We start from the raw sequence: 25170 nt of genomic DNA, 5'->3' as shown, positions 1-25170 counted from the left end.
TGTTTCTTATTTTGTGACTATACATTATTTTTATCCTTATCCTTCACCCATTGGTATCACCTCTCCCATGTCGCATAGTATTCTCGATCCTCTTTGCCTTTCAGTTCCATAGTGAATTTATCTAGTTCAGCACAGTCCATTTATTTTTTTAATCAAAACTTCATCTGGTGGTATTTTATCACTCTTCCAAACTTTGTGCTAATGTGATTCTTGCTGCAGTTAAGATGTGTACAATAAGGTATCTTTTATCTTTACTCAAATTCCTTTGATCATACCTAATAAAATGTTTGGGTTCCAAAATCAATTTATATTTTGTAATCTCAAAAAGCCACCTCTGTATTTTCTTCCAGTATTTTTGACCACATATGGAAAAACGTTCCTTTCTTTTGTTCCAGCAAACGTTCTTCATGTTTTAGCCTCCAGTCCCCTAACCATCTTTGTTGCTCTTCTCTGCACTCTTTCTAGAGTCTCAACATCTTTTCAACATAAAATCCTGGACAGTTACTGCATCTGATAGGAAGGGAACAGCCTGGGCTCTATTGACTAAATCAGCTGGTATTCCAAACATTTCAGAAAGTAAGGGTGAAGCCTTCTGGATCATCCCTTATGGGCGCCAAAGCTGTAACACTCTTACAAAATTTAGCGGGTGTGACGATGAAGCTGCACCCTTAGCTAATTTTCTTAAGCGTGAACAGTGAGTCCAGAATCTCTTTAGCACAGAGAACTGCTTGATTGTTATGTAACTTCACATGACATCAGTGGTCAGATTCAAAAATGTTTACTACCGGTTCTGTGGGCGTGGTGTGGCTTGGTGGGCATGGCTTGGTGGGCGTGGCAGGGGAAGGTTACTGCAAAAATCCCATTCCTCCCCACCCCACTAACCCGCTTTCCAGCTCCGTTGTCCTGTGCAGGGCAACCAAAGAAGACTCAGCCGATCAGCTGGGACTCGGGAGGCAGAGAATAGATGGGAGCGGGGCCAATCAGAGGTGGTATTTGCCAGTTCTCCGAACTACTCAAGTTTTGCGCTACTGGTTCTCCGGAACTGGTCAGAACCTGCTGAATACCAACTCTGATTGGGACCCAAATTATTCAGACAATAGGAAGAAAGCAGGTGGCATGATAACATGAAATGATTTAGCTAGGAGGCAGCTGTTTGTCCGGGGAGCATTCAGAATCCCTGCACGGCTCTCTTTATGCAGAGAGCTTTGGGATCTCTTGAGATCAGTTAGAACCAGCTTGGTTAAGTGCCAGAGGAGGATAGGATTTCAGTGGCTAAACGGTGCATTGGTCAGTGCCATTACTAACTATGGAGCATCTGTGTTTTGCAGAATAGATTAGTTCCTGATGGACAGTCTAGGAAAGAATGGGGGCAGAACCCTAGGAATGGAACAAAGGATGAACGTGTTTGAGGGGGGAAAGGAGTGATAATTTCCGCAAATGATTATTTTGCGCTGAGTGTCTCTTTTCAGCTTCCCGCATTTCTATCGTCATGAGCTCATGTTTGACTTTTCCAGGACTCTTCTTGAGCCATTTCCACCTCTCAGCCATGAAAGGAACCGAAACTGCACAAACTTTGTAAGATCCTCCCAGACTGGGCCAATTTTGATCCTGGTATTCCTGGCTCTCCTGCTGGAGGACTGCTGTGGTGAGTATCCTAGAAGAGTGAGGGGGAAGGCAAGATTTGCTCCCATCTCAGGCCTGGTGATTCTTTGCATGAAATGCAGTTGTTGAGGGCTATGAGTGGGTGGGGAGAAAATGTAACAGAAGATCTGAAAATCTACCTGGCTGCCTCAGGCAAAAAGAAACTGTGTTTAAAGCCGAGGAACTAAGCCTCAGTCCATTGTAAAGAAGGATTGGGGGGACATCAGGGGTGGGATTCTACCAGTTCGCACCTATTTGCTAGAACCGGTTGTTAACATTCTAAGCAGTTCGGAGAACCGGCTGTTAGAAGAAATTACTGGCCTAATCCTGTAATGAAGGCAGGAAGGAAACATTCTGGTGTTGCTTACAGAAACTGCCTCTCCGTTAACCCTTATTACATTCTTGGCAGGACTAGACTTCCCGTCTCAGGAACATCTCTGGAGTTTTTTTCCCCTCCTTTGCTGGTACTTTGCTTGTGTGGAGTGACCGTCCAAAGTTTCAATGGCACTGAAAAAAGTGACTTATGACCATTTTTCACATCCCCACAGTCATGAGAGGCCAGGCGAGGAGATGCGTGCCTCGATGTGAGTGATATTGAGTTGGCCACACCCAGCCAATAACATGACCACCGAGCCATGTCCACCCAGTCACATGACCACCAAGCCACGCCCACCACCTAAGCCATGCCCACAGAACCGCTTTGTTAAAAATTTATTCCCACCCCTGGGTGACATGATAAGCATTCCAGTATTTAAGGGGCTGCCAGAAAGAAAAGGGGGTCAATCTATTCTCTAAAGCATCAGAAGGCAGGGCAAGAAGCAATGAATGGAAATGAATCAAGGAGAGAAGCAAACTACAAATGAACAATTAGAACAATTAAGTTAGAACAATTAAGCAGTGGAACAACTTGCCTCCTGAAGTTGTGGATGCTCCATCACTGGAGGTTTTAAGAAGAGATTGAACAGCCATTTGTCCAGAATGGTGTAGGACTGTTATGGGCGAACCTATGGCATGCATGCCATTAGTGGCAACGCAGAGCCATTTGTGTGGGCACGCGAGCCCAGTGGTAGGATTCAGCCGGTTCGCACCGGTTTGGGAGAACCGGTTGTTAACTTTCTGAGCAGTTTGGTGAACTGGTTGTTGGAAGAAATCATTAGGGCAGAGAACCGGTTGTTAAATGATTTGAATCTCACCACTGGTCATAAGTCTCGTTTTCCAATGCCGTTGTAACTCTGAATGGTCACTAAATGAACTGTTGTAAATTGAGGACTACCTCAACAAGTCTGAGACAGAGAAAGACACAAGGTTCACACTGAGGAACCTCTTTCTTCTTCCTCCAATTTCTAGAGGCAAATGGCAAGATAGGGAGAGACCAGGAAGGTTGTATGAAGGGATATATAGGATGAATTTAATGCCAGAGCCTCTCCATCTGGTTGGGAAAAGGTCTTGTACACTCTGAACAGAATAACAGAATTGGAAAGAACCTTGGAGGTCTTGTAATTCAATCCCTTGCTGAAGCAGGAGATCCTACACCAGTGGAGGGATTTGGCAGTTCTCTTAACTGTGCAGAATCATAACCAGTTCTATAGAACTGGACTGACCAGGTAGAATCCCACCCCTGAATATGGGAGAGCGATTCAGTTTGCAGATCCCCATAACCCTGTTCTCTTTCCTCCCTCCAGCCTCCTCCTCCTCCTCCTTGCATTCCCTCTACTATTCTTACACCTTCCTCTCAAAGCCCAGCCAAGGGCTCCCCCAGTTCAGCATCCTGGAGTCTCTGGATGGTCAGTTTATCGCTCACTATGACAGCCACACGAAGGAGTATCGCTCTCTAGTGCCTTGGATGGAGCAGGTGAAGAAAGAAGAACCCCTTTGGAAGGAATACAGTGAAATAGCAAAGAAGGCAGAGCAGGACTTTGGGAGAAATCTGGTAACCCTAAAGAAGTACTACAACCACAGTGAAGGTGAGTAATTGGGGGTGGGGGTGGGGGCAAGGGCAGAGGATCTCCATCTCTGCAGCAGAGTGGGAGGAAGGGGAATTGCTACTGCAGAAGGGAAAGTTAGAAAAGGCTGCTCGCAGCTGCCAAAAAAGCCAACTGTGCTGTCCCAGCCAGTCTATGGGGAATGGATAGTTACTTAGGAATTATGAGCTGTCCCCTTAAGGGAATGCATCATGGTAAATGTAGTTAAAGGTATCGTGGGAAATGTAGTTCATGTCACTTGGCCACATCTGTAATCCTGATTGGTCACTAATTTGACCCTTGATGGGTTGGGGAGTTTTCCTCACTTTTGCCTGAATTCCCTAATTCATGGCAACTGTTTTCTATCGCTACGAGATGGGTTAGGAGAATAACCATCTTTTCCCTACAAATCAGATATGCAAAGGAATTGGACATGGAGAAGAACTTCCTCACAAATGTGAGTCATGAAGATAGCTGATGAATCCATAATAGATACTTTGTATTGATGTTTTGTTGAGTTTATCTACCTCTATAGAGAATACAGAAAACCAACAGAGTCCTAGACTGAATAAACAGAGGGATAGAATCAATATTACATGAAGTGTTAATACCACTTTATAATGCCTTGGTGAGGCCACACTTGGAATACAGTATCCAGTTTTAGTCGCCACGATGTAAAAAGATGTTGAGACTCTAGAAAGAGTGCAGAGAAGAGCAACAAAAGTGATTAGAAGATTGGAGGTCAACACATACAGAGAATGGTTGCAGGAACTGGGTATCTCTAGTTTAATGAAAATAAGGACTAGGGGTAGAATGATAGCTGTCTTCCAATATCTCAGGGGTTGCCACAAAGAAGAGGGAGTCAATCTATTCTCCAAAGCACCTGAGGGCAAGACAAGAAGCAACGGATGGAAACTGATCAAGGAGAGAAGCAACCTAGAACTAAGGAGAAAATTTCTGACAGAACAATTAATCAGTGGAACAGTGTCTCTACAAGTTGTGGATGTTCCAACACTGGAAGTTTTTAAGAAGAGATTGGACAATCATTTGTCTGAGAGATTGGACAACCTGTTTCCCTGCCTGAGCAGCGGGTTGGACTAGAAGACCTCCAAGGTCCCTTCCAGCTATTCTATTCTATTCTATTCTATTCTATTCTATTCTATTCTATTCTATTCTATTCTATTCTGTTTCTGTTTCTGTTTCTGCTTCTGCATTCAGAAATTCAAATCCTGCTCCTCTTTGCTTTAGGGAGAGTTGGAAGAGGGTCTGGAATATGGGGTTGGGTGATTAAAGAAAACCCTCTGGATAAAAGACCTTTCTCAATATTCCAATAGGGGAGAACAGTTTATTGTATCAGATAAATCTGTCAGGCTTGATTCGTAGGGACCACATTGAGGTTCTCCAGGATGATTTATCCCCAACCTGACCTAATGGTGTGTCCATCACCACGGCAGTCAAATCAACTCTAATATCTCTGCTTCCTTGTGTATCTCTTCAGGGTTTCACACCTTGCAGTGGAGGTATGGTTGTGAGCTGAGCTATGGTTGTCCACGAGGAGGTTCTGATCAAGACAGTTATGATGGGATGACTTTTATCAGCTTTGACAAGGAGACCCTCAGCTGGACAGCATCTGACGCGGCAGCTCAACTGTCCAAGAGGAAATTGGAAGGGAATCCATCAGTTGCCAAGCACATAAAATACTACTTGGAGGAAACTTGCATTGAAATGCTGAGGAGACGCATTACATATGGGAAGGAGGCTCTGCTGAGGAACGGTTTGGATGAGATACTTTGGGGAGAGGAGCTTCCTTAGAAAGTAACAGTTCTTCACACATTTCTTCTAAAGTAAATGCACATTGGTCCTTTGAGTGACCCATATAGGTAGTCCTTGACTTATGACCACAATTGAGCCCAAAATTTCTATTGCTAAGTGTTAGCATTTGCTGTAGAAATTCAAGTCCAGAAAACACACAAATGACTGATTCAGCAGGATCATTAACTTCTTTCTAAACATAATAATATGAGTAAAGTTTACAATACCATTAGTAGATTATTTCAATGTAACACAAATAGCAGCTCAGAGGGCTCAGAACAGATATCAGTTACAGCTCCAGTTCAGAGCAGTTTCTCTTTCAATTCTCAGCAAAGCAGACAGAGCCAAACCACATCCAGGCTGTCAGCTCCCATTGGCTGGTCTGTTGCCATGCTTACTTACTTGCTGACTTTGTTAACCATGTCTCTGCCACTTAATGAATATACTCTGATGCTAAGTGAGACGGCTGTTGAGTGAGTTTTGTCCCACTTTATGGCCTTTCTTGCCACAGTTGTTTAGTGAATCACTGCAGTTGTTAAGTTAGTAACAGAGTTGTAAAGTGAATCTGGCTTCCCCATTGACTTTATTTGTCAGAAGGTCGCAAAAGGTGATCCATGACCCTGGGACACGGAATTGTCATAAGTAAGAGCCAATTGCCACACAGCCATATTTTGGTCACATGATCATGGGGATGCCATAATGGTTGTGTGAAAAATGGTCAAAAGTCACTTTTTTCAGTGCCATTGTAACTTCATACAGTCACTAGATGTAACTTCATGCGGGGTGACTGGTGTGTGTGTGTATGTGTATGTGTGTGGCAGGGGAACAGAGGTGGCATGTGGCTTGGGGGAGCCCTGCCATTACCACTCTGGCCTGAGTTCTGTTACCCCCAAGCCAGGCACCACTTCTGTTGCACCCTCCCCAGATTCCCCCCCACCAGGGATGGGATTTAACTGGTGTTACTACCAGTTGAGAGTGCCTTTTGCTGTGTGCGCATGTAGAGTATTTTTTAAAAAAATCAGCCATGTTGCCCTGACAAGTGCTGCACGCGGATGCACAGCGTTTGAAAAACCTCTTCTTTCCTGCTTTTTCAACCTCAGCTGTACCACGCAAAGCGGCTGAGGTTGAAAAAGCAGGAAATAAAGGACAGCCCAGAGCCCGGGCAGGCAGGTGGACCAAACAGATGACCAAAAGGTTGTTGCAGAGAACCAGTTCGGTGTCTGCTGCTCTTCATAGCTACTGGTTCTATAGAACTGGGCCGAACTGGTAGCATCCTCCCTGCACCCCCAGCAACATCAGAAGCTGCACCGGGCTTGCCGCTTGCCTGCGTGGACCCCCAAAGCTTCCCCACAGCACCAGAAGCCACGCTAGCCTTGCCATGTGCCTGTACGAGCTTCTCCTACCCCCGTCAGTTTTGAGCCAAGCTGTTTTTGTGAACTGACAGAGCTGCAAGGGCCCAAAACTTGCGAAGCAGCTGCACTACTTTTTTAAAAAAATCTTTCATTGCACACTGCCCCCTACCCACCCACAGCCCCTGCGATTGTCTATCACCAATCATATGCTGCCCCTGCAGCACCATTTTTCTGCCTGCCACCCGATTGGCTGGCAACTATTTGTCCCATGCAGCAAAAAGGCCCAAGTCAAAGGGCATTTGGGCAAATAGACAGGGACAAAAGGCCAGGACCGAAGGGCTAGGGGTCCATTGGTTGTGGAGAATGGCGAGGGAAGGGCCAGCAGAGGAGGAAAATTGGCTGTAAATGGGCTGAGGTGGGTGGCTGGGGCCAAAGGAGGCACAGGTAAGGGTCTGTGCTTAAACATCCCATTCTGTTCATCAACTGATCCAGGTTCAGGATTGTGAGGTTCACAAGTCAAGGCACATGGAGTTGGAGTTAATGGGCTGTTGTCATCAATAGAGAACTTGTGCTTGGTGCTCCATTTTATTATTATTTTTCATAAAGTTTTTTTTTATTTTATAACATATAAAAATTCCATTTTCAGTTAAACAGTGTTGTCTGGGTACAAATAGTTTTAGAAAATAATCAAACTGTTTACAACAATGTTCATTACATTGGTATTAGTTCTATAACAACAACAACAACAACAACAACAACAACAATAAAACAGGCAGTTCAGCTGCTTTCCTCCTCCCCATCCTGCCTTTCTGCCAGGAAACAGGCAATTAGGTTGCCATGGCTGTGCCTGGACAGCTATCCGGTGTGGTTCCCACGGTTATGAGATCTTTCCTGTCTCATGCACAGAGGTGGATTTGTAGCTGTGCAGATGCAGATACATAATTCTACAAAACATCCATAACAAACTATATTTATTGGTACATCAGCTATCTTCATGACTCACATTTGTGACAAAGTTCTTCTATAATGATCAATCCTTTGTATATCAGCCTTGCAGGTAAAAGATGGTTATTTCCTAACCCATCACGTAGCGATAGAAAGAAAGCTGTTATCAGTCCATGAGTCCAGGCAAGAATGGAGGAAACCTCCCTCAACCCCTCGAGGGTCAATTTACTGACCAATCAGGATTGCAGATGTGGCCACATGACAAGAACTACATTTCCCAGGATACCTTTAACTACATTTACCACGATGCATTCCCTTGAGGGGCAGCTCATAATTCCTAAATAACTATTCAATTCCCATAGACTGGCTGGGACAGCACAGGATCTTTGGATCAGTAGTGGCTTAACCACCGTGAACCAACCCAGGCACCTACTATGAGAAGAAATCAACAAAATTCCACACCGGGAATTTTGCACGGTCAACAAGAGCCATGTCAGTGGTGGGATTCAAATTTTTTTTACTACCGGTTCTGTGGGCATGGCTTGGTGAGCATAGCAGGGGAAAGGTTATTGTAAAATCTCCAGTCAGAGGTAGTATTTGCTGATTTTCCAAACTACTCAAAATTTCCACTACTGGTTCTCTAGAACTAGTCAGAACCTGCTGAATACCAACCTGCTGGGCCGCGTCAGGTGCTATGGCTCCTGGACATCTGTCGAAAAAGGGGCTACAGTGCTCATTTTAACAGATAACAGATAATCAGAGTTGAAGGGACCTTGGAGATCATCTAGTCAAACCCCCACCCAAGCAGGAGACCCTACACCATTTCTGACAAATGGTAGTCCAATATCTCCTTGAAAGTCTCAAGTGATGGTGCTCCCACAACTTCTGAGGGCATCTTCTGTTCCATTGATTGATTGTTCTCACTGTCAGAAAATTTATCCTTATTTCCAGGTTAAATCTCTCCTTGTTCAGTTTCCATCCATTATTCCTTGTCTGGCCTGCAGGCACTTTAGAAAATAGCTTGACCCCTTCCTCTCTGTGGTAGCCCCTCAAATATTGGAAGACTGCTATCATGTCTCCCCTGGTCCTGTGCTGTCTCAGCCAGTCTATGGGAATTGGATAGTTATCTAGGAATTATGAGCTGTCCCCTTAAGGGAAAGCATCATGGGAAATGTAGTTAAAGGTATCCTGGGAAAAGTAGTTCATGTCACGTGGCCACATCTGTAATCCTGGTTGGTCACTAAATTGACCCTGGGCGGGTTGGGGGAGGTTTTCCTCCATTCTTGCCTGGAGTCATGGACTGATAGCAGCTTTCTTTATATCACTACGAAATGGGTTAGGAAATAACCATCTTTTACCTGCAAGGCTGATATACAAAGGATTGGTCATTATAGAAGAATTTTGTCACAAATATGAGTTATGAAGATACCTAATGTACCAATAAGTGTACTTTGTTATGGATATTTTGCAGAATTTATCTATCTGCATCTACACAGCTACAGATCCACCACTGTGCATGAGACAGGACAGTAAAATATGTGTCCTAACCCATCAGAATAAAATTGTTAATTTGGATTTATGATAAGCGAAGAAATATTGAAGCCAGGAGTGAATATGCAATGTTAATATAAACCTGCATGTCCCATCTTCTCTCTGAGCATCGGAACTTTTACATGCTGTGGATGTTGGGAGGGGCTGGAGTTCCCACATGCTACAAACAAAAGATCTTTCTACCCATCCGCCCACCCTCTTCTCTGCTCAATTTGTCTTCCTGCTATCTCAGAGACTCTATTTGCATAACAAGGAGAGTTAGAAAGTTCCCAGTTCTCAAAAGATAATCAAACCTCAGTTGGAAAGTTTGAGAACTCTTGTTTGTATTTTTAAATGGAAACAGAAAGCTGATTCTGCTATGCTCATTTGGAAGGGAGACAAAGCCTTTACAACTGATTAAGATACATCATAGTTCCAGGAAGGGGCTAATTCCCCTCCTTTTCTCTTCAGCAAAAGAAAGGCTGTGTCTCAGATTACAACTTCTAACTGGAAAGAACTAATTTGTAAAGCAAGGGAGGGACTAAGTATCTCTCATCCATCCTCATTCATCCACTACAAACCCTTTCCAAACGCAATGAGAAAGTTTCAGAAATCTTGCATGTAAAGGCTTCTCATTTCTTCTGGTCTCAGCTGCTTTGAAGCAGCTGAGACCAGAAGAAATGATGAGCCTTTTATCTGCAAGATTTCTGAAACTTTCTCAGTTGGTGCTTGAAAAGGGTTTGTACTGGATGATACAGGATGGATGGGGTTCTCGATTTGTCGGCCGCGGCGGTAGGGATTCGCGAAGCTGCGTGATCCCTGCCCGCGCTTCGCCGTTTTGGGGCTCCGACCGGACGGGTGCGGAGCAAGGCTGCCCTGCAGGGTCTAGTAGCTGAAGGTAAGGGGATCCGGAGGAAGGGTTTGGGGGTGTTGCAGACCCCCCCCTGGCCCGGCAGAACCCCTTTTACCAGGACGTGCAGCGGCGGTCCGCAATGGCCGCCACAAAGAAGTCGACAGCCGGGCAAGTATGCGCAGGAGGAAGAAGAGAAAGTTATTGAAAGTGAAAGTTCTTCTTGGTTGACCCAGGGCTTTGAGATTTATCTAATTTAATTCCTGGAAAAGATGGTTTTTTGATGATTTTTCCACAAGAGAAAAAAAGCGGCTATTTTGAGGTGCTGAAAGGAAAGTTTACTCTCCCTCCCGACGGAATTAAGCCGGAAGGGAGAGGATAAAGAAAATATATAAATTTGGATCTTGTTGGAGGAGATGCCTTGAAGATTTGAGGACAGAAATATAATTTTAATAAGGCTTTAAAATATAGATTTGGACTTTTTTTTTTTATTTGTTTGATACCACCCCTGGAAGAGGAAGGGGGAATTTTGGCTTGCTTGGATTTATTGAGGATTGTGGATTTTGGGATTGTTTTGCCTTTCTCTCGGAATATTTGGTTGGTGTAAGAAGAAAGAGGAATAAAGAAAGAAAAGATTTATTTATAATGGCTTTCCTTTTTGAAGACCTGAGGGATGAATATGAGCAAATAAAAGCAGCCTGCAAAGATGGCATGGAAAAAGCTTTTCTATTTCTAGAAATGGCGCTGGTCAATTACCAACAGACAATGGAACAGATGGAAACGGAAGAAGAACAACAAGGAAGAGACGAAGACGCCATCTTCATTGAATCCCAAAACTTATCTAAGGAAGAAGGAAGGAAGAGAGCAAGGAAAATGAAGGACTTAAGATCTAAAAAAACATTTGAGAAAGAGAAAAATATGGTGCAAAGTAAATATAATGATAGCAAACAAGAGAAAAAGGGAACACAACAGAGAAGGGATCCCAGCAAGGCAGAGGTTAGAAGAAGAAGGGGGTAGGAAGATTTGGTGGGGGAAGAAAGAAAGGGAAAGGCGGAGAAAAGCCTCAAAGCTTTAAAATTGGATGGGAGAAGAGGGATTTTTTTAGAGACAAAGGATGAAATATAAATTTCTGTAAGAAAAGATTCTGCTAAGGTACAGAAGATGGTATTGTAACATTTATATTTGAAATAGCAAATTAGAATGGTTTAAGATTTAATAAGAAATTAAAATGTTGAAGTTTTTAATAATGATTGATTTTAAAATGTAATAAAATATCGAAGGAAAGGAGGATACAATGTATTTAAACATTTTTGGTGGATAGAATGTACCAAGCAGAACCAAATTGGGTATTTGTTATGTTGAATGTTAATTTTACTAACTTAGGGGAGGATAGAAAGGCATCATACTCTGATTAGTGATTTCAGGAGAAATTCTTTTTATTATAAGAAGAGATAGAGGGATAATGAATGGGCAAAAGATACAAATTTAATGATTTATTAAGATGGATTAAATAAGATAGAATTGTGAAGAGTGATATGCGCTATTATTTTAGCCCATGCAAAGAGAGGTAACTGGGGCCAAGGTACTTTACTAAAAGATTTTTATGTTTGTTTATGTTTGTTTGTGTTTTATGAGAATATTGGGGAAATTATTGTAGAAAGACAGGGAAAGATTTAATATGTAATGATTTGTTTGTTGTTGAAACTTTTAATAAAACTTGTTTAAAAAAAAAAGAAAAAGAAAACAGTCTGTTTCCCCCCATTTTTCTCTTGTTCACAGGGAATGGAGAGGCATTCATCCCTGAAACGTCTCCCCTTTGTAATGGAGCAGAAACAGCAGCTATGCCCTCAATTCAGGTAGGGGAAGCTTCATCAGAAAATGGAACCATATGTGGGACCCAGATTATGGCCAGTTCTTTAGCCAGATGGAATGTCTTACTCTTCTCATGTCACACTCATACATCTAGGTTTGCTATACAGCAGGGGTGTCAAACTCACGGCCCACGGGCCAGGTGCGTCATGCGCTGGCCATGCCCACCCTCATTTTAGCAAAGGGGGCGAAAGTCATGATACGTCACATGATGACACAAGTTTGACACCGCTGGTACACAGGGTTGGTGTGAAAATACAAAATCCAGTATCTAAGTCGGGTGTAAAAAAAAGCAAAAAAAGAAAATGCTTTTGCATTTTATGGAAGTATTCCAAAACAGTCAAGAATGGAATGAGTGAAGTAAAAGCATAACACAGTAACTACTACAAGTATAGGAGAAATGGTAATGATATGAAATACAGATCTCCATGTAAATATCCTCCCAATCGCAAAGTAAATATTTCTATACAATAAAACGTTTCAGTCCACACTATAAAGAAAAAGATTTCGGAGAAGTCACGTAGGATCAAGCTTGCCTCCAAGATAATACAGGATAATGTTTATAGCTCAGTGTTAATGATGCTACCCAGTTTGAGTAACGAAACGTCTGCAAGAAAACAGCCAAGCTCAGAGAGCACCATTGTCTCCAAGAATTTGAATAGTTACAGGGGGAAAAAATCCTATATGTTTGTGTGTGTTGTTTAAAGTCCCTGCAATTTGCTTACCAGGCAGGCAGAAATGAGGCATACTGCTCCCTAAGCATTCTGAGCCAGTGGGACCTCCAAAGGGACCCTTTTCTGCTTGTCTGCATCTTGGATGTAGCTAAATTATATCTGTTGAGGTAATTCCCTGTTAGGAGAATGAGTGCACTCAGGGAAACATATTGAGAGTGATGTTGAATAACATACACACAGCACACAGATACACTGTATAGTAAAATGTAGGTTTTACTTCCAGTGAACGGTTAAGCAAAGTCCAAACACAGTCCAAGTCATATACGGTTATAGCAGTCAGTTTTCAGTCCAGGGATAATCCAATAACAAAGTCCAGTATCAATAACAGTTCAGTAATATACTCACATCAATCCAAGAATAACCATGATCAACAACAGTCAATAGGGAAATGCAGGAATGGCAACACTCTGGGAAATCAGGTTTCTGGCTTCATCTTGAGGGACCACACCCAATTACAATTTTAGCACTCCCTTAAAGAGACAGTATTAAAATGTCTATCCTGGTTTATATATTTCCAACCCAACTGTTAGGTGTCTTACATTCTTAACAATATCAATGAAAATAATCCTGTCTACTTTGGAATAGCTTCATCAACTCTGTAGAGTCATCCCAAAAATGCAAGGAAGTTTGCATTGCTTCATTTCAAAATTGTGTGTTTTAATTTTATGAAATAAGAGGAAACGTATCATGTCCTCCCTGGGGCTATCGGCTAAGGAAAATGTTCTTCCTCTTTCAGGGTTCCGTGTCCTTTGAGGAGGTAGCCATGAATTTCACAGAGGAAGAATGGGCACTGCTGGATTGTTGCCAAAGAGCCTTGTATTGGGAAGTCATGTTGGAGAATTCTCAGAACATGGCTGCTTTGGGTAAGGATCCCTTTCTGCTCTGGGAACAATTTATTTGGGAAAGAAATTTTGTAGTTAGAAAAACACCCACAGCATCTCTGGTCTGAAGAAGCAGGGGTTGGACTAGAAGATCTCTAAGGTCCCTTCCAACTCTGTTATTCTAATTAATTAAAGGGGAGAGATTGAAAGGTACAGTAGAACCTCAGGTGACAACCGTAATCTGTTCTGAGAATTCGGTCGTCACCCGATTTAATCGTCATCGGAAGTGTATGCACGTAAAAACCAAAATGGCACAGCTCAGAAGGCACTCTTTGGTTGCCACCTGAGCGCCCGTTTGTGACCAGAGGTAAAACCATTTGGTCATCACCTGATTTGCGACCAGAGGTTCTGCTCAGGTGTGTGCTGGGATCATTTCTGATACTCCATAATGAGTTTTCCAGATGTAGAAATGCACTGTGCAAAAATACACAAAGTAACTAAAACTCTATGTTTAGGGGCATGACATAATGCCTATATCAGCTATGGATTGTTATAGCATTCTGAGAGTTTCTGGACTCTTGAATCTGATCATATGATTTTAGTACAAAGCCAAGGACAATAGAATACTGTCGTACCAACATTAAAAGGATAATGCATTTATAATGAATTTATAATGAAATATATCAAAATACTATTATTTTGTTAAAGCAAGGATCCTATAGTTTTGAGGTGTTTTGGCCAGCTCTCTAATGCATTTATGTATGTACTAGGTGAACATTTATTTACTGATTTGATTTGTTAGGCCACTCAATTCATTCATTGTTGACAAATTTTATAAAAATTTAGACACGGAATAATAGGAAACTTATTGGTTTAGTCTGTACATCAAGGAAATTGCCATTTCAATTTGTGTTTCACAAGACTGTAGACATTCAAAAGTTACAACTTTCTAAGGTTTGGTTATCTCTATAAGTTAGAGAGCATCCCTATAATTTAATCTATTGTGGTAAATGTTGAGGTATAAATTCAAGAGATGCAGTCATTTTCTGTATACTTCTGTCTTTCCTTTACCTAAACATGCTACCTACCTGATCTACTGGGGTTCTCAGTCATCCAGGTCATGGTGGTCCCAAAAATGCTTTTTCAAGAGGCAACTGGACTTTCTTGTTTTTCTTTGAAAACATTTCGCTTCTCATCCAGAAAGCTTCTTGGACGAGAAGCGACACGTCTTCAAAGAAAAACAAAAGCCATTTGCCTCTTGAAAAAGCTTACCTTTATGACTACCTACCTGGTCATTTATTATTTAGTGTTATGAAGGTCGATACCAAAAGTATATACGATGAAGAGCAATACTTCATAAAATTAAGAAAAAAACATAAAAGATTTGCTTAGTTTCATAAAATATACAAAGAGGGATGAAAAATTTGGAAATACTAGATGTAGTTATTTTGTTATATCTGTTGACAGCCTTACTTTCTGCTTACATTTCTACTTGGACCTTTTTTTTCTATTCTTTCTGACAGGTGACAGACAGGAGAATGAGATTTACAATGAGCCAGGTGTTTTGCCGTTGCAAACAATCAAGCATGAAGTGGAAGAAGTGAGGCTTGGAAATCAAGGGAAGCCAAAAATGCAAGAGAGAAGCTACTCAAAGGAAGGAGGGGAAAAGTCCTCTACTTTTCTGGATGCTGAAATTCATGGCTTCCTGACCCAGCAAGATCAGAAAGAAAACAAAAAGAGAAAATATCTAGGATGTGGCAAAAGAGACAAATCTAAATTTGATTTAAATGAACATTTTAGAACTCAGACTAAAGAGAACCAATACAGCCAGAGACCACATGTGAAAAATACGGGGAAAAAAATTCCTGTCATTTTACATCAAAAACTACAAGCAAAACAAAAACCATATACAGTTTTAAAATGTGGAAAGAATTTCAGTTTGAGTAGGCATTTTACTTCCCGTGACAGAAGCCGCACAGGAGAAAAACCATATAAATGCTTGAAGTGTGGAAAGAGGTTCAGTAACAGCAGTAATCTTGTCTGCCATAAAAGGATCCACACAGGAGAGAAGCTTTACAAATGCTTTGAATGTGGAAAGTGCTTCAGCAGCAGTAGCTATCTCATATCCCATAAAAGGATCCACACTGGTGAGAAACCATATCAATGTTTCGAGTGTGGAAAGAGTTTAGCCAGAACAATAGTTTTATACAGCACCGAAGAATTCACACAGGAGAGAAACCGTACAAATGTCCAGAATGTGACAAGAGTTTCAGCAGAAAAAGTCTTCTTACTCACCACAAAAGGATCCACACAGGGGAGAAACCATACCAGTGCATGGAGTGTGGAAAGAATTTTCGACAGAAAAGTACGCTTACATCCCATCAAAGGATCCACACGGGGAGAAACCATACATATGCGTGGTGTGTGGGAAAAGGTTTCGTGAGAGAAGTAGCTTTATCAAACATAAAAGAATCCACACGGGGAGAAACCATATCAGTGCCCAGAGTGTGGAAAGAGCTTTATTCAGAAAGGAGAACTTACCTCCCATCAAAGGATCCATACTGGGGAGAAACCTTATAAATGCACTGAGTGTGGAAAGAGCTTTAGTCGGAACGGTAGCTTTGTACAACATAAAAGAATTCATACAGGGGAGAAACCCTATAACTGTGTGGACTGTGGTAAGAGCTTCAGTCGAAACAGTAATTTTATACAACATAAAGGAACCCACACTGGGGATAAACCATACCAGTGCATGGAGTGTGGAAAAGGCTTTATTCAGAAAGGAGAACTAACTTCACATCGACGGATTCACACAGGGGAGAAACCGTATGAATGCGCAGAATGTGGAAAGTGTTTCAGAAGGAGCAGCAACCTTACTCGCCATCAAAGGATCCACAGGGGAGAAGCCATATAAGTGTGGAGAGTGTGGAAAGAGCTTCATTCAGGGCCGAGATCTTTCTTCTCATCATAGAATGCATACTGGGGAGAAACCATACAAATGCCCAGTTTGTGGAAAGACCTTTAGTATGAACAGCACTCTTACTTCCCATCAAAGAATACACACGAGAGAAGCCATTTAAATGCTTAGTTTGTGGAAAGAGCTTTAACACAAACAGCACATTTATTTCCCATTAAAGGGTCCACACGGGAAAAACCATATAAATGTCCTGTTTGTGAAAAGAGCTTTAGTATGAACAGTACTCTTAATTTTCATCTAAGGATCCACACGGGAGAAACTGTATATATGTGTGATTTGTGGAAAGAAATTCCATGAGAGCACCAACCTTATAAAAAACAAAAGAATACATACAGGAGAGAAACCATATAGATGTATAGAGTGTGGGAAGAGCTTTAGTCAGAACAGACACCTTACAACCCATAAAAGGCTTCATATGGGAAAAACCATATAATTGCACAAGGTCTGGAAGTGCTCCGGCTTGAGAGGCAAATAATCTGGATCGCAGAAAAAAGCTTCAATATCAACAGGCACCTTATTTTTCACTTCATGAGACTTACATGGAGGAAATTCAATCAAAATAGAATAGTTTTCTTTGGGCTAAGGAAGTGAAGTAAAGGCTAAATATCAATTGGATTTCATTCATATGCCAAAATTAACTGAATCATAGTTAAGTTAGAATCTAGATCATTAGAGATGAGTACTCCAAGATCCTTGACAGAGTTTGGATCATCAACAAGGTCTTGACTCAGCTTTGCGGGGAGTCGTATAGAACTGGGGTCGCCAACCTTTGGGACCTCAGGGACCACCAAACTCATCATTTTAAATCCCACGGACCAGAGACCCTGGGAAAATCCCCAAAAAAAGTCTGCAGGAAAATTCCCCACTCCGTTTTCAAAGAGGCAATAGAGAGGCAGGGTAATAAAAATTCCTCTGGCCAGAGCCATCTCCAAAGCAACGGAGCTCATTCCTTCCCCCTGAAGAGAGACACTTAATCTAAAGCAGCCTACATCCCCATCTGGTGGTCAAGAAGAAATTTGCAGTGAAGTCAAACAATTCTTACCATTTTTTTTCCTTTTCAAGAGTAGGCAGGAAATTATCCCCCCTCTTTTTCCTTCCACAAAAAAATTAAACCTAAGCAACACAGCCTACAGCTACATCTGGGCTCAAGGAGAAATTTCCCAGACTTTGATTTTTTTACACAGTTTCTCAAATATTGACCAGAGTGATTATCCAATGTCAATTCCCTTTTTGAAAATATTGTGCACCATTTAATCAACTTAATTCAAAGGTCCCAAGAGTATCTGCAACCTAACATAGGCGTAACAACAGCTTCTAACTGACCCTCTGCTGCCACCTTGTGAAGCAAGTGACCCTTATAGGCATATTTCTGCTTTCTGCCCTCAAGTCTTCAGACTTCACGATGCAACCGCTAGTGCCCCCTTCTGTCGCAAGCTTACAACGCATCCTAGAAGCAGCCATACCGTGTGCTATGCTAGCATCGCCCAGACTCTGCAGTGCCACCTATGTGCTCAAGTATTAAATCCAGCAGTAATTCTACTTTCTGCTACCTGCTTGCAGCATACCCTATTACAAAAAGGAATTGCACGAAAAACCACTAAAATTTTCCAAAGTCACCTTTTGCCAATTTGAAGCATGGCAACCTCCTCAGCCATGACAGATGTCTCTGATGTACCAGAAGACCCGAATCCTCCACCCACCCTTGCTGTAAACGTGGAGCCTGATTCCCAGCAACCGCCTTTAGATGTCCAACCCTATGGAGAAACCGCAATACCTCCAAAAGCCTACAACCTCAGAAAGAGTAAGAAGCTTACCGAACCCATGGAAGAACTCTTGAAGAATGATTGGCAGTAGCAATATTGCCGCTACAGACTCATGGGTGAAGGTTGAGAAGATCTGTGATGCCCCAAAATATAAGCTGCCCCCCGAGAAACTCCGCACATTGCTAGATGATCTAGATGCCCTTTTCGCATGGTGGAGACACAGCGAAAACAACCTCAAATCCATCCAGTCAAGACTGGGTGACCCCAAACTCCTAATACACATCCAATACTTCGAGGAGCTTCACAAGAAATGCAAAGACAGTGTTGAGGAAAGCAAGACAGCCCTCCAGACAACACTCCACAACATGCTTCAGCAGGGAATAGCATCAAGGGAGCAGGCCACATCCGACATAGCTCCTTGATCACATGTGTCTTCTTCCCTCCTTCTAAACCGGCTAGATCGCAGGCAAGTTCTAGTGTCTCGTGCCAATTCTCTGCTACCAGCTCTCACCTTCCCTCCAGAACATCCTCCCATCATAGTGGTGCATCCAAGGCCTCCAAAGCAGCAAGTTATGCCGAACGAGCTGCAGAAGCTGAAGTAGAAGCTGCAGTAGCAGACGCAGAGCTATGCGCCACAGAGGAGGTGACATGGCAGAAGGCAGTAATAGTGGCTCAAAAGGCAGAAATGGCCAAAGCTCAGGCTACAGCGCAGGCCAAATTGGAGTTGGCTGAACAGCAAAGAGACGCCGCAACAAAGACGGCACGTGCCACAGCATGGCGGAAGATGGCCAACAATGCCTCCCTCAACTTCGACCTCAAAGACTTGGGAGAAGAGAGCCCGGATACATGGGTCAAGGCCTATGTGGATGAGCAGCACTCGCTACAAAATGAGCAGATGGAACCACCTCAGTTGCCTAACAGTCTTCCACAATCAGAGAGGCACAAGGATGAATCTCAACCACAGACTCTACATGTCACTTATGCAACTGACGTTGTACGACCTAAAGTATGAGATTCACTTCCCTCCAACAGCAAACCTTCCCCAATTGATGTTGTACGTAATAAGGTCCGAGATTCTCTTCCCAACACTAGCATCCCTACTCCAATGTCTCATGGCCTGCCAGGTGAGCAAATTAGCCCAACACTGACTTCTCAACGAGTCGACATGCCATCAATGACAACTGCCACACTCAATGCACAGGCAGCAGCATTCCTGCCACAACCTCAATACCAATTTGGCTCCCAGGCACCATAAGGTAACCGTGCCCAGCCTACACAGCAGCGTGACACTCGACCATCGTCCCCAGTATGGGAGAACAACATCCTCCATAAGTACTGGGAAGAAGACTACAACCTGTTGTTAACTTACAAGCCGAATCCACCCCTACGAGAATCCCAGGGGAGAACTCTCTACGTCAATACCTCCCCCAACTCAGCAACTGCTGAAGATTACTGGAGAAACTTGGCTGTACAGAGTGGAAAGCTAAATTTGCACGCCAACGGAGTTCGCAGATTCTCTGACAAGCCAGGTGGCGAATATCTAGTATGGAAGAAACTTTTCCTGTGCCCCATTCAGGCAGCACGCCTGAACCCTGATGAGATAATCGGACACTGTGGCTAGGGCCACAGTCTGCCGACATACCAAGGGCACTTTTGACATCCCACTTAGACGACCCAGCCGCTGCCCTACAGTTATCATGGAAAAGTCTTGACGAACTGTATGGCACTTCCGAGGACGTAGAAGGAATGCTCCTGGATAGCCTCAACAGTTTTCCTAAAATTCCTATTGACAAGTCTCGCCAAATCATAGACCTCGCTAACATACTTGTCCAGCTGAGACTGGCACAACGGGATCCCAACTTACCAACACTTGTCTGTCTCGATCACATCGACACACAGAATAAAATTGTTCAGAAACTTCCGCAGGTGCTAATTGAAAAGTGGCTCCAGTTGACTGACACCTTCATGGCCAAGGGCCACCACCGCTTTGTATCCTTCACAATTCTTGAAGAATTCATCTCCCACTAAGCAATAGTGTGCAACACATACCGAGCCCGTGGACTCAGAGCTGTTAATCCTCCTAATACCAGAAGATACAACAGCAACCATATGTTGCCCTCAGGCCCTATACATATTACCAGGGAAAGACCCTTCATGGCTGACCCTATACATACTACCAGAGAAAGACCCTTCATGGTTGTCTATGACACTGAGATCAACTCCTCATCCAGCTGCATTGGGTTTGCAGTGAAATCACTGACCCAACGAAAAGAATTGCTAAGAGAATATCAATACTGTTACAAGTGTTGCGAATCCAAACATTCGCCCAAATACCAAAGTGCAATGTCACATCTGCAAAAGTGACCAACACCCGACTGCGCTGCATCCAGACGCCGAGCCACCATGGCAGATACCTCATAACCCTCCTTCGGACAAGGAGCCACAACATAACACAGAAGCATCCAGGGCTCCTCGGCAGACCGACAAACTGCAACCAAAACCGAGCATGAGCGTCAACTGCACAGCACTGTGCACTGACTCACCACCCCCTCATTCATGTCTTCCCATCTGCTTAGCCAAAGTGTACCCTGAAGGACGCCCTGAAGATGCCATGAAAATGTATGTGCGGATAGACACTCAAAGCACCTGTACCCTGGCCAGACCTGAATTCTTTTACCTCTTTGAGATGCAACAGGCCAAATTTCCCTTCACTGTATCAACGTGCCATGGACCAAGAAGCACGGCAGGGAGGAGAGCTACTGAACTTTGCATAGAGTCATTAGATGGGAGTACCCGATTCCCACTACCGCCCGTATTTGAATGCGATGGGATACTGACCGCAGTCAGATCGCAACACCTGAGGTCATACGTAGCATGCCTCACCTACAGCACCTTGCTCATCACTTTCCCGCTCTAGATCCAGAGGCTGATATCCTACTCTTGCTGGGAAATAATGCCCCACACTCCTTTCTCTTCTCTGAGTCAGTCAGCGGTCCTGTAGATGGCCCAGTAGCCATAAAATCTCCACTAGGATGGGGGATTGTAGGAATTGTTAGTGACGCCCAGATGCAGGCTCCAACCCTGGCAAATGCCTTAGCACCATCCATTCCACCCGCCTCCCGACGCCCTTTAGCACCACCGAAAACAAGAATGAAGTTCCAGCCTCAAAGGCCACCACCAATCAGTACGCTTTCGCTAGGACACCCTAAATGACCGCCAAGAACCACCAGACTTCCACTAAGACACTCTACACAGGCATATGCCTCCGCAATGCCCTTTCCAACAGCTTCCCGATGCCCTTTGACACTGTGGAAGCAAGAGTACCGTTCCAACCCTAAAAGGCCACCAAAGGTGACCAGCAGACTTCCACCAAGAGTCCCCTTAAGGGAATGCCTCATGGGAAATGTAGTTAAAGGTATTCTGGGAAATGTAGTTCATGTCACGTGGCCACATCTGTAATCCTGGTTGTTCACTAAATTGACCCTTGACGGGTTGGGGCCGGTTTTCCTCCATTCTTGCCTGGACTCATGGACTGATAGCAGCTTTCTTTATATCGCTACGAGATGGGTTAGGAAATAACCATCTTTTACCTGCAAGGCTGATATACAAAGGATTGGTCATTATAGAAGAATTTCATCACAAATGTGAGTTATGAAGATACCTGATGTACCAATAAATATACTTTGTTATGGATGTTTTGCGGAATTTATCTATCTGCATCTGCACAGCTACAAATCCACCTCTGTGCATGAGACAGGACAGGTCCTTCTCTTCCCTAGACTAGCCAGTAACCGTTCCTGTAACCGTTCTTCATATGTTTTAACCTCCAGTCCCCTAATCATCCTGGTTGCTCTTCTCTGTACTTTTTCTCGAGTCTCAACATCTTTTTATAGTGTGGTGACCAAAACTGGATGCAGTACTCTAGGTGTGGTCTTACTAAGGCTTTATAGAGTGGTATTAGTACCTCACTTGATCTCGATTGTATCCCTCTGTTAATGCAACTTAGGATTGAGTTGTAACTTAGTTGTTATTGCTAGGGAACCAGGACATGCAACAAAAGTGCAAAACTTGGACAACTGAAGAAAATTGAGAAATCATCAAATATTACTATTTATTTGTTTGTTTGTTTGTCAAAACATGTACAAGATAACGAGTGTAGATATGAACATAAACAGGAACCAAGGAAGTAAATACGGATAAATGGGGACAGTAAGACAGAGTGCACTTATTCATGCCCCCTTTAAGGACCTCTTAGGAATGGGGTGAGGTCCACGTAGACAGTTTGAGGTTGAAGCTGTGAGGGGTTGAGGCTGTAACCACAGAGTCGGGCGTTGACCACTCTGTTGCTGGTTGTATTTTCTGCAATCGAGTTTGAAGCGGGTCGTGAGAGTACAAATATCTTGTGCAATAACCATTACAATTAGTACATATTAGTTTATTAGTGGTTTACCTCAAATCGATTGTTTGCCCGTGTATTATTGTGTTTGAAGTTGAAGAAGTTGTTGACAGGCAAGATGTAGCAGACAATTTTGTGTACTATGCTTAGATTGTACCGCAGGCAGCATAGTTCCAGATTGTCCAAGGCCAAAATTTCAAGCCTGGAAGCATAAGATATGCACTAACTGGGGCACATCATCTCATTGCTCCATCATAAAGGGTATTGTAGCACTGGAACGGTGATAAAGGTCACCCAAAAAATCAAGAGATTGGAGGGTTTTCTCCTCAGGGCTTGAAGGTAGAGCAAAGTTGAGGTTATTTGGAAAGCTCCATATTTACTGTGATCCTGTCATATCTGCAGAACCAATAGCGACTGTCACGAGTAAGGCAGAGGTCATCCAAACCGAAACACACATCTGCCGAGTGGATGGCTTCTTCCCCAAAGATATCAAAGCAACCTGGAGGAAGGATGGAAACATCTGGCTGCAGGATACTTTGCATGGGTTGGTTGCCCCCAACTCAGATAGGACCTATCACTTCTGGCTCAGCATTAGGATCAATCCCAGTGAACGGAATCGCTTCCAGTGCCATGTAGAGCATGACAGCCTGAACAGTCCCCTGATAGTTGTTTTGAAAGTGCCAGGTGAGTATTTGGGAAGGGTAGAAGGATGGAAAAGCAGAGGATTTCTCACTAAAGTGGAAGAAGGAACAGAAGGCCAGAGACCTTTAGTTGTGTTGTAGATAGTCCCAGGAAAAATCTGACTCTCAGTGGATAGTTACTAAGTTTGAGTTTGTTTTGCACAGCACTGTTTCCATCTTGGAATATGACTCCTACCTTCTGCCGCGTTTCCCCGAAAATAAGACCCTGTCTTTTTTTTTTACTAAAAAAGCCGCTAGGTCTTATTTTCAGAGATATCTTATTTGCAGTTACCTGCCTACTCCGTCCCACCATCTGCTTGCCCATGGCCACAACAGCTTACAGGGCTTCCCAGGGCAGACAAACTTTTTGCCCGGACAGAGAAATGATGGAGACTGGAAGCTTCGTCTGTTTGCAAATGGGGTCTCCATCTGGGCAAAAAGTGTTTGGGCACCTATGCGGCCCTTGGGAATGGAGCAATTTGCTCGGTTCCCAAGCACCCATAGGCTCCCAAGCACTTTTCATGAGGATGGATAAATGATGAAGACTGGACGCTTCACCTGCTTGCAAATGGGGTGCTTTGAAACAGAGCAATTAAGCAGACGAAGCTTCCAGAGTATCTGTTTGGGAGAAATGTGTGTGGCAGAGCCAGGTGGAGGGAGAGGCATTGGGGGGGGGGGTGTGTCTTTCCTATTTATCTTCATATTTATTATTACATTTCTGTGCCAACTATCTCATCGATAAAGCATTTTTTTTTCTTTAGCACCCCACCCATTGTCCATTATAATGACTGTTCTGGCAGCCACCTTCTTTGCCACAGCTGTTGTTTGGAGTTCATTCTTGGGTATGTAAATGGGGAATGCATGTTGTGGTTGGAGGGAATTCCTTGCTGGGGGATTCACAGAAGTCCACAATGCACATTTTCCTATGAAGGATGTTGCACTGATATATTAAGTAGAAACAAACAATTATTCTCACCCCAAGCACCCACACCCTTATGATGGGCACCAGAGTTGTCTCACTGTGGTCACTGAGGGAGGATCAGAGGGTTCTACTGATGAAATGGGACTTTTTCTTGATTTTTGGAAAGTTGTCAGAATGACCAATGTCCCCTTCCCTTCCTAGGGCAATTAGAAAATATCTAGTAAACTCTTGTGCAGGAGCTCTTCCTAGCCAGACTGGATGACACTTGCAATTGAGCATAATTTCATTTTCATTTCTGTTTTCTCCATGCAGTGGTAGACATATTCTGTTACTGGTATATGCAAAAATTGCAAGAATATTCAGGTAGGTGGGTATGTATTTGATCTGGTTTAAACAGGAGGAATGGGGATATGATCTGAATAGGAAAGGTGTTAACATTTGTCCTTTGCTACCTAGATATAGATGGTAGGCACCTCGGTTTTTCTTGGGCAAGGACCCCATTCAAATTGTTGTCCAATGCAGGATGGTTATTGAGTATTTCCAAAGGGCACTTGAGGATTGTCTGCAAACTTGGCGAAGTTTATCAGAGGGTAGGTAAGAAGGGGAACTGATTCAGACACACGTGGAGCTGAGAGATCAATTTTCACATCATTTATTCATCCTTATATCAGATTACAATAAAGAACTGATATGGTTTGTTGTGTAAGCAGTGTTTAGTCTATTACAATCTTACCAACTACAATAGACTTTTATTAAAGCAATCCTCCTTCTTCCACAGTCAGACTGGTCTACTCCATGCTATTTTCTATTTTGGCACCTCTTTCCAGTTTTCCTTCAGCATTCCCAGAACCCTTTCTGATGATTTTTAGGCATCTACGAGTGTCAAACTCAAGGCTCAGGGGCCAGATTTGGCCCAC

The 25170-nt window shown here is 43.2% G+C and overlaps 2 protein-coding genes and 1 pseudogene across 9 annotated transcripts in view; all 3 read left to right on the top strand.

The window, feature by feature from the left end:
* Positions 1 to 25170, top strand: part of LOC113428608 (major histocompatibility complex class I-related protein 1-like) — a 684789-nt gene that overhangs the window by 658349 nt on the left and 1270 nt on the right. The window lies entirely within an intron of this gene.
* Positions 1498 to 24343, top strand: LOC113427196 (class I histocompatibility antigen, F10 alpha chain-like). The gene is made up of 5 exons (XM_026689658.2): positions 1498 to 1645; positions 3324 to 3605; positions 5101 to 5376; positions 23054 to 23335; positions 24093 to 24343. Exons 1-5 carry the CDS (start codon positions 1498 to 1500, stop codon positions 24179 to 24181), a joined length of 1077 nt encoding a protein of 358 aa, XP_026545443.2. The 3' UTR covers positions 24182 to 24343.
* LOC148131950 (uncharacterized) lies at positions 11874 to 17350 on the top strand (annotated as a pseudogene). The gene is made up of 3 exons (XR_015747208.1): positions 11874 to 11947; positions 13431 to 13557; positions 15039 to 17350. The product of XR_015747208.1 is annotated as an uncharacterized LOC148131950 (transcript).

Source organism: Notechis scutatus, chromosome 2 (assembly GCF_049901735.1).
Source record: "Notechis scutatus isolate UNSWTSFEM ecotype Mainland chromosome 2, rNotScu1.2, whole genome shotgun sequence".
Classification (NCBI taxonomy): Eukaryota; Metazoa; Chordata; class Lepidosauria; order Squamata; family Elapidae; genus Notechis; species Notechis scutatus.
This window is presented reverse-complemented; position numbering and strand designations above follow the sequence as displayed.